Consider the following 12,672-nt stretch of genomic DNA (forward strand, 5'->3'; position numbering starts at 1 on the left):
TTGTATGGACCACATGGAGATGGTTAGCGCTAACTATACAGTCCATCTCAACAGCAGTCAACATGCATGCTTGCTCAATAAACAGCATGAGCTGCCCACACAAACAGCCACCCATCAGTCGTGCCATAGCAGCTGGCTTCCCACAAGCCACTCGACAAACACGACTGAACAATGAGCGGGTAAAATGTCACACAAGTGTAAGGGAAAGACCACTGTCTGAAATGATGCAGCATTTCACCGCTGGAAAGATGAATGTGTATTTAAATTGGGTCATTTATGTAGTAGAAATGTGAAATGAATTTAGAAGTTGGTGCCTTCTAGACTGAGAAAAGCCAGAAAATGTATTTTTGGCTCATGTGGATGAAAGACAACAACTCCCAGAATGCACTTGCTTCGCTGCCCTACGAGGACACTCCCAAGCCACGCCTACCGGTTACAGAGGGCAGTATCGGAAGAAATGATACAGCTAGGCTACTAGTCGACTCGAAACTGAAAAGATGGCGTTTTATCGTGAGATCCCCCAATGGGCGGGTTGAAGACATGTGGGACGAGCTCCTCCTACTGGCTGGAGTCTCTCGACTCTGGACAAAAAAGCCTCAGATGAGCTAAATGGCAATTTTTGCTTCATCAGAGTTTTTTTTCCAGACACACAATCCAGAAATCTCTCGTCTCAGGGGGACATGAGGGAGGGAAGCACGGCCATTCGAGAATACTACCGGGTTTCTACTGATACAAAGCTTAATGTTAATCGGTGAAGTATCCCTTTAAGTCTTAGGGCCGGACATGATGATTTGCTTATTTATACACCAAATATATGATATACTATTAGTGTCAGTTATATTTTAATAAGAGAATGTACAGAAAAGAAGTCTGTGGGATATATGTTGGGATTAAAATGTCTGAGACTTGAAATTTGTGAATTTGGTTTTATGAATTTGAAAATTCAATCTTCAATTTCCTGCACTATTTCTAGGAGACTGAAATGTAAGTAAATTTGTGACATTGACCATGTGATCTTAAGTTCTGGCTTCCATTGAGGCTCAAGATGCTCTATGAAACATCTCAGATCAACCTGGAAAACATGATCATCACATTTGTTCATGTAGCTCAAATGCCGCTGTCATTAAAGCAAAAGAGACACAATCCAAATACTGAGATGCAAATTCATGTTCATTTTTCAAACAAACATTTCACTCACATTGATGATATAATTTGGCATGAAAAAGAAAAAAAAGGGAGAAAAAAAAAGTTTGCACATTTTATAGAGCCCATTGAAGACTGAAGATCGCTTTATCTTCCGATTCTCTGCCCATGGCCTACGCTTTGAGGAAGCAAATGCAAGGCCAGTAGGTAAGAAGTCAAGGCTAGCTAAAATGGTACTTCCTCTATTCCTGCTGTAATAAAACTGTAAAATTGCACCAAACTTTGTCGTTGTCCTGCTCAGTATCAGCTAACTTCATATAAAAAGAAGTCGCTAACCATTCAATTTGTTTAAATGCCAAAGACTGAACAATAATAATAATGCTTTACCTTGAAAGCACCATTAATTAGCTAAATCAATCGTTAGTGATGCAAAAGACAGGCATAACACCCTCATAATATTCATAACATCTGTACCAATGTACAAGTGAAACTCGAAAAATTAGAATATCGTGCAAAAGTTATAGTTTTGATGATTATGGCTTACATCTTATGAAAACCCCAAATTCAAAATCTCAGAAAATTAGAATATTACATGAAATCAATAAAAAAAAAAGGATTTTAAATACAGGAATGTCGGCCCTCTGAAAAGTATATTCATGCATATGTATATAGTTATATATACTAAATATATTAGTTTCACCTTTTAATTTGAATTACTGAAATACACAAACTTTTGCACAATATTCGATATTTGAGTTTCACCTGGATACTAAAATTGGATGAATATTGAAACCCTTTCTTTGCCCATCTTTAAAGGAAATTTGAAATTGATGTAGGCCGTTTGATATTAATAATTAACAAAAAGAAAGAATTGTCTGTAAACAACAAACAAATAACAATGCCTACATTCATTCGAACCAATTAAAAGACACCTTGGAAGGATATCTGACAAAGTAATGACTCAATGAAGTCATTGAAGAGCCCCGATTTTAGGGGTTGTCCAAGAGTCAAACCTCAGACTTCTGTAGTTTGATATTGAACAGACAGAAAGACACAAGTAGCTCACTGTTAGTGTTGGAAACAACAGATTTCTCTCTCTCTAGTTCTGATGCGCTGCGTGTAGACTACAGCGATTCTGCCATTTGAGAAGACGTTTTGGGGGTGGAATGGGTGCTATCAACAGACCCTGCTTTCACACACTCAAGCAATCCACACAGGAAGCTTTGTTAAGCTCTGCGCTGGAGTGACGACAACGACCGGGACAGCTAAAGGAAACACAACAACCCCACTGCGTCTTCTGTTGCCAAAGTAGATCCAGATCATGAGCGAGTTCCTGCCCAAAAAAAACACAAATGCAATGGTGCAAAAAAAAAAAAAAAAAATGTACGGCACAAAACGTCAGAAACTGGGCCTGTAAGCAGAAATGTACTTTCTAAGGTGTTATGCGACGTTCATGAGATGCAACCAAGCGGCAACATTCTGATCTGAAAAATGAAGCCTACCCGGAAGTGCGAAAAACTGCAATACATCGAAAATCCGCTAGGGGCAGGTCCCAAAAGGGAGCAAATGTCCATAGCCCCCATGTTAAAATGTCCGTTTTCACAGCATAAATTCATGTTTTTACAGGTTGGTCCCATGGACTTTTATTGTATTTTTCGATAGCTTCCGAGTGCCTGACAACTGTGAGGGGGGTGAATTTTTTTCTAACTCGTTAGTTTAGATCGTATTTAGATATAAAATGTATGACAATAAGGGCGTGGTTAACTTTGATTGACAGCTTGATTGACAGCTGACAGGGCAGCGCCACGGAGAATGACAACAAGAAGCGCCATTTTTTAATACAGTTGACATATAATACTACTGTTTCTGTATCGTGAAATGTAGTTTTAAGAAGTTTTCAGGCGAGAATGTAGTTGTTTAAAGCTCAAATCTGTGGTTTATTTAAAGATTTATGAAAATTTTATCCAGTTGTGAGATCCAGCGATGACCGGGCGCTCAGCGCGATGTACCCCGCCTGGAACAGCCTTTCCTCGGCTAGACGTTCTGAGGTGCCGCGGTCTCTGGCGTCTCTGTAGTGGTTAAACATGATTCGTCTTGTGTATATCTAACGGGCGATCTTTGGTCTCGTAACGTAAATCTATAATTTGTTCCCTGGGCAATCGTTTTGGCTGAGTAAGTTTCATAACTTTATAAGCTATTTAACTGTACCGTTGTATGGTTAGACTAGATCGAGCGCTGACTTTTTATGTTTGACTGAATTGTTTGCTTTATTTGTATAGCTTCTTGTAACTTTACCTTTTACTTATACTTTTATATTGATAAAACTGAAATTTAACAAAAAGAGACTGGGTTGAGTTTTGTCATTTTAATACAACGAATATGATCTGTAATGTTGTTTACTGCAACATCTGTTGTTTAGTACAAATGCACATATTGCCTGGACCATATTAAAATTTTAAATATTTTTATATTATATTTAAAATGAAAAGAGGCAGGTTTGTGTTTTATATTTCGTTTTGTTATAAACAGGCAAACGTTATGTGCAGTGAATAACATTTATGTGGCTATAATGTTTAAGATTTCTTTAAATGAAAACGAAAAGAGTTAGTTTGGTGTTTTATAACATATTTCGTTGCCTAAAATATACACAGAGATAAGCAGAGCTAGTTGAGTGACGCGCGCTGCGTCAGAAGGTGGGCGGGGTTAGGATTTCCCAAGATTTTCCAAGATGGCGCCGCCCATACCCCCCATAAACGGCTTCAAACCCGTTCTTCAGAAAGTCTATGGGTAACGTCACAGACGCTTTGTCCATATTTTTTACAGTCTATGGGTGCAACATGTAAACATTAATCCTGACGATCCTATGCTATGCTGTGGCATTTTTCCAAAAGGTTTTGTGAAAACAGTCTCCGGGAGATCTTACAAAATGAAGTAGATGTTACAGTGAGAGCAGAACATTGACACTATACGCAAACACATTCTTAAAGACGTCTCCTTGATAGTTCAGGTGGTGTGATTACGTAGATATCGCCTGCATAGCTGTGAGCCTTTAAACGTCATCCCTTTAAACCACACACAGATCATATTTCTCCCAGCCTGTTAACTATGAACACTATGACAAGGGATTTTCTGCAACTGAGATCAACATGGTTTGTGTGCATGTCTCCAGGGCTCTTTGTTGATATTAACTCTAAAGAGAAATACATCCAACATCGTTCTAGTATTACATATCAACAATTACACAAGGCATGTCATATTACAGCAGTCTGTTTCACTCACATTTCTCACATTTACGTGCACTGTCCGAGTGCACACCTGAAACACGTGCACATAAATCACTGCTCATGCGTTCTTTTTGGCGACTTATTAAGCTTGAACGGTCAAATACACACACTTATGTTTCCAAATGTCCCTCTTTGCAAGTATCCTTGTAAACCAGGGGTGCCCAATCCTGCTCCTGCCGATCGACTGTCCTGCACAGTTCATCTCCAACCCTAATCAAACACACCTGAAGCAACCAATTAATGTCTTCAGGATCACTTGAAAATTAAAGGCAGGTGTGTTTGATTAGGGTTGGAGATGAACTGTGCAGGACAGTCGATCGGCAGGAGCAGGATTGGGCACCCCTGTTGTAAACAGTCATTTATGTCTTAAGTGAATGTAAACAGTTGGGAAAGAAAGCGCATGTGTATCAGTATATTACTAGCCTGGAAATCCAGACCTAAATCTGAAAGATTAATGGTCTGGCGTCGACTAATGAAACTCGGCCAGCTCGAGGGGCGGCACCAAGCATGCATTTGAAAATCTCACTGCACGCAATTGGATAACACTACGACCAATCACAACAAGCCCCATACGCTTAGCTACCAGCGGAGCTAACTGGTAGATTAGACTCTTGCCGTATCCGGTCGGCAAAACAGCAAAAACGTCCTTCCTGCAGAGGAACGATTCGAGTGGCGTCTTCTGTTCCTGTTGTAGATAAAAAGCCAAGTCTAACTCGTTCATTGTAGCGGCCAAAGCCGTTTCAAACAACTGGTGTTCATCCATAGCCATCTTGCAATGTTTACTAATGACTTCGACGCCACAGCGCTGTCGTCTTCTGTTTAGCTCGCCTCTGGCCCGCCTATATCAGATAACCCGATGTGATTGGTGCAGCTTGGATACAATGGCATATTTAAAGGTCCCGTATTATGCCCCTTTTCACAAGATGTAAAATAAGTCTCTGATGTCCCCAGAGTGTGTATGTGAAGTTTCAGCTCAAAATACCCAACAGATCATTTTTTTACAGCATGTTTAAATTGTCATTTTTTGGGGCTCAGAAAAACGCGCTGTTTTAGTGTGTGCCCTTTAAATGCAAATAAGCTGCTGCTGGACGACCCAGGGGGCGGAGCTTCATGAGCTCGCGCTCAGTCTCTCAGGACAATATCACCTCACGGAATGATGATAATATCAGAAACTCTCAGTAACGGTGTTCATTTCGAGTCGGACAATAATGCCTATAGAGTCAGAGTGCTGTATAGAGATGAAACAGGTATAGTTTAGTAGTTTAATTACGGTTATTATAACGTATTTGTCATCTGCTTGTATGTAGCCTATCCATTATTTATTAATAGCCTACAAGTCTGCTGTCTGAATGATGATCAAACATATACTGATGAGTTTAATAAAGTTTATTGTACATCACACAAAAGATGAAGCGTCAGTTTTACTTTTGAGTAAACACAGTAAGTTATAAGAAGTGCGCAAGTACATAAACGAATTTCGGTAGAGTTGAGGGAGCACTCCTGTGGGTGGAGGTTAGTCAAAAAACGGTTCTAGTGACGTCATTAAAGAAGGAAGTAGAGGGATGTAGTCCAAACGGGCCGTTCGCTGTAGGCGACTTCTGTTAAATAAAATATCTCGCTTGGCATTGAACTTTGAGCTTTATAATTTTACAGATATTATTTATACTCTAACAACAACATTACACACTAACTAAAGTTTGAAACATGGGATCACGAAGAACGGGACCTTTAATGATCATCATTACTCGACGCCAGAGTAACTCGCTGAGCAAATTCAACTTGTGCTCTCGCGAGAACTCTTCTCAACATTTGAAGTGGATCAAAACCTTTCATAAGTTATATATGAATTCCTGACTTAGGACAACTTTTTTGATCCACTTCAAATGTTGAGTACTGTAGATCAGTGCAAACTGCACAGTGCAGTTTTAAAGTGACAGCAGCCTAATATACCTGCTGCCGTCTGTGTCATTCATGCTAATCAAACAAAAGAAAGATGAAGGTAATCACTCACTGCTCTTGACTCAATCACGTCTGTAGCTTTAATAAGAATAAATGTAGGCTATATTTAATTTGCACAGTGAAGACTATGCACTGGTTTTTGTACATTTAATTACTTTATTCAATTTATGTAGTATATTTATGCAGTTCTTATTTCTAGAGCTTGAAGTTTTTCAGGCAGGCCTATTTCATTTGTGCTTTTGTTCTATTGTAGTTTTGTCCTATTACTGTAATTAGTTTCTGACTGTTTACTTGTCTTCAGTAAGCTTAAGAGTTTTATGTTGTTGTTTTTTTACTTAAGCTAGTATTAGGTTTTTTTTGTGACATTGAAATTGGTGATAAGAATTATTAACTTTCAATGTTCTCAAAAATGTTGAAACTTTATTTAAAGCAAAATGAACTATAGTTTATTCTATACCGTTATCATAATAAAATGACTAATTTTGTGCTATAAGACTTTGGTCATATCGCCCACAACTATCGCTGAGATGGTTATTTAGCTGGTATTTGACCATTATCAGATTATCGCACAATAACATAATCTGCTTGCCCAAATTAACCGTAGTGCTAGTTGCCCTCGTGTCAGCTCCAAAATCAACCAACAGACTAGTAAATTAATCAACAGTGTGTTTCATAATTTTGAGAAAATATTGTGTACAAAAACAATATATCCTTTATATAGATTTTTTTCATGTTTTTGAAAGGAGTCTCTCATGCTCAGTACAGCTGCAATTATTTGATTAAAAATACAGTAAACTGTTTTCTGTTTGAATATATTGTAAAATATTATTCATTCCTGTGATCAAACTTGAATTTTCAGCATCATTACTCCAGTCTTCAGTGTCACATGATCCTTCAGAAATCATTCTAATATGCGGATTTGCTGTTCAAGAAAGACATCTTTTTATTATCATCAATGTTGATTTAAATAAAATAAAATCAGCTCTTGTAAAAATAAGTGTCTGTAAATGAATTACTGTAAATGTGAAATGTAAATATTGGCATCATTGAGAAACCCATATTAATCTATGTCTCACTAGGTTTTTAAATACAGCAATAGTGTCTCGTGTAGAAACAGCATGCTAGGCACTACACCAAACCCCCCAAAATACTAGAAGAACAGATGTCATTTATTGACAATTGCTTTGGAGGAACAAAGAGTTTTCCTTCCTTATGCACTTTCTACGCTATCTTCACCCTCTGCATAACCGTATAGGACACACTCACCACATCATAGCCGGTGGGAGCTCTGTTTCTCGAGGCCACGACTCCTACGCCCGTGATCGGGTCCATGGGCATCTCTGGCAGGGCGTCGGAAAGGTCCCGTACCTCAGGCATCATGGAGGAATTCTGAGAAGACAAGAGTGCCGTTAAAACATTTACACGCTAAACACCGAACCACTTGACAGAACATGTCGGATCAGCCTAAATAGTGTTTGTTTTGTCTACAAAAGAAAATTAACTTTTGTTAGACTCTACCCTTGGTTTCGGTTGCTAGTTGCTACCTCATAACATCCCATAGGAATGAACTGGGGATTTCCATGAACAGCATGACTTTCAGTAGGATGTGCTAATAAAATGGCATTTTTATGCTGTTTTTTGTTTTATTATTTTTTTAAAGAAGTTAAACTATGCAGCAATGTGATTAAAAACTACAGAGACTGTAACGTATCTAACGTACAATCCATTAACTATGGTGAACATTTCAGTTGCTAGTAATGACACTACACTGACCTGATCAATACATGTAATGAGATTAAGTGAATTTACCCTGGAACAAATGTAGTTGATTTTACTCGTATATTTATAGATGAGGGTGACAATCCAAACGTGAACTTCACAACATTTATTTAAGGACTTGGAAAAGGAAAAAGAAAAAACTATCCACTCTGGGTTCTTTGAATCACTATTACATGAGACCAATCAACAACATTGCAGCATATTGTTTTCCCATTGAATTGTGTTTAATACTATCCAAACACACAAATAGTCTATAGACTTTCATTAAAGCACAAAATCTTGCATGACACCTTTTTTTCATGATTTAGTTCATTCCAGTTAATTTCCGTAATGCTTCATTTAAAATTCCCTCTTAGTTCGAGTATAAAATGATGCCAAATATGGCCTATATTGTTTGTTACTGTTAGTAATTGAAAAGATCTTTGAAAAGTCAACACACTTACTAAAATGTTCACATGTACTCAAGCTGATACTCAAACATATCTCTGAGACAACACAGAGCAGAATAAAAACACGACGGCACTGCCAAAACATGAAGACAAGCTGACAAATGAAACCAAGTCACTGTGTAAAAGACATGTTTGAACCGGTTTGAACAGAGAACAATATTCTGCAGAATAGATCAAGAGTCTAGATGGAAAGCACAAGAGGGAGGAGACGAAACATTGAGCCAGACGACAAGCAACACGTCCTTTCCTTATCAACTGTTCCTCTAATCTTACACATTAACTACTTCAAGGGAAAAATATCTAAATTCCAAGACTATTACAATTAGCAGGATTCTGATAATGAAGTCTGTGTATGAGTATACACACTGAGAGCTTATAGTGAACAAGAACTTACAGTCTTGGGGGTAAAAGTGGAAAACTTGCATGTCTACCAGAGATCAACAGATTAAGCAAAGAGTTGAGGAAAAACTGATAGGCATGAGTGTGTGCAGTGTAATATTCGGTAATATTATTGATTTGTAGGGTACCGATACCATGACTTCAATACCGGTTCCTGAACAATACTTTTTTTCGATACCAATGTTATAGCAGAGGCTGTAACATTAAAGTGAAGAGGGAAAAAAAAACAAGAAAGCTAAAATGTTAATGCAGCTAACCTTAAAGATAAGCACACTTTACAAGATGCCTAGTTTAATGTGAGTTAATTCTGTTTTCCCGTTAAAATTCTTCTGGATTCCGTGCCTAAAAAGAATCAAACTCGATACCCAGCCCTATTGATTTGACTACACAGACACTATTGGACGAAAACTTTTTACATGGATAGCACAAATAAACACAATAGAACAAAGTTAAAAATTAAATAAACAGTGCTTATTAGGTTTATCAGGTAAATCTAACAGTAGTTAGATACATATAAGGTAGATTAGGTACAGAAATGGAATAAGCAAATGTAAAATAACACTGCATAGTCTTCACTGTACAAATTAAATATAGTTGAATCGTTATTACAGTTACTTAAGTTACAGTCCTTAAGTTACAAAAGTTATTCAGTCAAGAGCATTAAGTGATTTTTTTTTTTTTGCAGTGAGTCTTTTGTTGTGTGATTAACATTAATAACACATTAAAGACATCAGCAGGAATATTAGGCTGCTGTCACTTTAAGCCATAATGCACAGATCCAGTATACTGATACTGTAACACGTGCGTCTTCTTTCTCCACTATTTCCGTTCACTTAACACATAATCGACTATGTTTACTAGGATACTCGCCAAGATGGGCATTTGTCCGTTCGTAAAAGAGAGCTCAATTCATTATCTTTTGAGGCTTTTCAATAACTTTGAGTTATTTGAATGTTTAAACTGGCAAGGCTTAAAAACATGTGCAAAAGATCAACTTTCATGACGATGCAGCTCTGGCCCGATCATAGACAGTAATAACTCTTGGCCATCGGGCAGTCCTTATTGTCGAGCCCTGCATTTAAATCTAGCGTGTCAATTCTCTTTACGTGGCATGTGTGGAAGTCTCTCTCCTTCTCTCACGTTGAGTGTGTGTGTGTGTGAAAGAAAGCAACAGTGGACGCTCTCAGCCAAGCGACAGTGCGCAAAGCTCAGCAGCAAGCAATGAATTTATATTGCGCCAAACTTATTTTTTGCCTTTAACTCAATCACAGATGACTGAAATCCTACAATTTAATAGCATTGGCTAATTAAAGACATTTTTAGTTGCCTAACATTCAATTTGGTCACATATGCGAGTGATTTACTGGTTGTAAAGGCATTCTGGTTTCGTCTCCATCATGCACTTCACAAATCAACTGATTTTGGAGTCAGGGTTTGTTCTTCCTGCGCATCTGAAGAGTTATGTAGCTGAATACAAATGATTCACAGTCTTTGGATGAAGCTAAGCGCTTTGGAGGCAACCTTGGCAACCAGGCCTGCCCTCCGCGCTCTGCAAACAAGCCACAAAGAAGCTGTGTCAAATCACTGGTGCACATGGAAGCAGATTGCAGCCAAGCAAACAGCAGAGAGAGGAGAAGAAAGAGAGCGAGATCAAACCGAGAGCATGTGAGAACTCTATAGAGCCAACAAAAAAAAGGTGTGACACGATGATCTCAGGAGTCAACAGTGAGAAAACCCAACAGGAATAGACTGCATTCGTTAACGGAAGGAATGCAGTCAAGGAAATCATATATTGTAGTTTAGTTTAATGTGAATCAAGACTGCAACATCCTACACTGAAAAAAATTTGGAGTAGGATTTACTTGAAAAAAGCTAGGCAACTTTTTCCACTCAGAAAATGCTAGTAAATTTACAAAGATTTGCCAAGTAAAAACCTAAACATATTTATCAGTAGCTTTAATTAGAAATCTTTACGTTAAATTTACTTGGAATATGGAATTAAGTAAACTTCACTTAACCTAGTTAAGTGAAAGTAACAAAGAAAATAAGTAATTTTATCTTGGCTAGTTAAAGGTTGATTAATATCGATTTAGTTGAAATTTCCTTTGCATTACATTTGACTCAAACAATAATATTGAATTATACCAGTCATTTATAGTATGTGCTTTACTTAGATTATCTAAGTAATTTATACTACATCATGTCAGATGTTAAGCATCATGTGAATGCAAAGACCTCAATACTTGGTAGACAATACACAATGACGGTAACATTTGATGGATCATTTTTGTGTTTGAATGTGTCATTCTGAGCAGAAAATTTACTCGAAATGTCACAAAATGGCAAGTTACTAATCCTGACAACAAAAGCAATGATAAAACAGTGTAAATACAGCTGGAAACCAGTGAAAAATGAACCTCATTAATTATTCAAGGTATGATGGGAACCCCAGTATCAGAAAAGTTGAGTAATTTTTACTTAATTTTATTGAGTTGATATTTACGCTTTCATTTCTACTCGGTAGAAATAGTACTGATATGGAATTTACTTAGTTTTTTTAATTCTTGCCTGAACTAACTTTTTCATGTAAATTACATTGGTTTTTTTTCAGTAGTATTTACTTCACCAAAAAATCATTTTTTACAGTGTAGATTTCATTAATCCCTTTTCAACTCGTGATATGCCCAACTTGGTCCAATTCAATTCTACTCAAGAAAAGGCTGTTCTGGCCAAGAAAACACTTAAACCTGCTGGTTTCGAACCAGAAAGCGGTAGCGTCAGTGCTTGAGCATGGGATTATATTCGCACAAAGTTTACTTTTCAAAACTATAACAATGCAAAACACAAAACAAAACAAGAGCACTCAAATCAACAATCAAAATGACAAACTGCAAACATACTGCTGTTTCAAACTATTTAATTAACAAATAGTCATGAGAAATTGATTATGAATATGAACTGTATTAGTCCTATATTTAAATAATTGACTGTTATATTAAAACCAGCTTGTATTGCAATGGCCTATGCAATTCTGAATTAAATGACTAAAAATATGCTCTACAAACTAGTCTGATCTTAGTTAGTTATAGTTAGAAGTTAGTAGAAACGTGTTAAAGATCTGAAAGAGGATTGCAGAACCCAGCTGAGAAAAGGGGTAAAGAGTGGAACGCTCCCAATATCCTTTCATTATTATTGAGCCATTCATTCATTATTCATTGATATTCTGATTTATGGAGCCTCCCTTTATGATGCATATGATTTATATAGCCAGCAAAATAGTGTTCTGGATGCTGGGCTGTGCACACATCGAGCCTCCAAAGTAGTTTAACCAGCAAGACCAGCACTATCACTAATTAAGATTAAACCAAGCTGAACCAGCATTAAAATACACAGCGGCTGCATATGTAATCAATTATGTGAATGTGATTGCAACATTTAGCCTAGGGTAGGGTTCATATAAACAGAACTTTCAGAATCTGAAGTTGGACTGGATTCATTATAGATGAACGTTCGTCAGGACTCAGGAGGTATGCAAAATCAAAAACGAGCTGAAGTATGAAATATGAGCTTCTTATGCATCCACGGTTGGGGAAAAAACTCCTGTACACTGCAGAAAACACATATACATTTCTTTAGAGAGAGAGAGAAGTATTATTTTT

General features: G+C 37.4%; 1 protein-coding gene across 4 annotated transcripts in view; it reads right to left on the reverse strand.

Annotated features, from left to right (window-relative positions):
* Positions 1–12,672, reverse strand: part of mvb12ba (multivesicular body subunit 12Ba) — a 33,001-nt gene that overhangs the window by 16,515 nt on the left and 3,814 nt on the right. For all 4 annotated transcript variants that reach the window (XM_084114622.1, XM_084114619.1, XM_084114620.1 and 1 more), the window contains one exon: positions 7,653–7,775. In XM_084114622.1, the coding sequence (XP_083970748.1) occupies positions 7,653–7,766 (114 nt within the window). In that variant the 5' untranslated portion in view covers positions 7,767–7,775. The remainder of the gene's footprint in view (positions 1–7,652; positions 7,776–12,672) is intronic.

The sequence above is a fragment of the Abramis brama genome (genome assembly GCF_963993115.1).
Source record: "Abramis brama genome assembly, chromosome: 5".
In the NCBI taxonomy this organism is placed as follows: Eukaryota; Metazoa; Chordata; class Actinopteri; order Cypriniformes; family Leuciscidae; genus Abramis; species Abramis brama.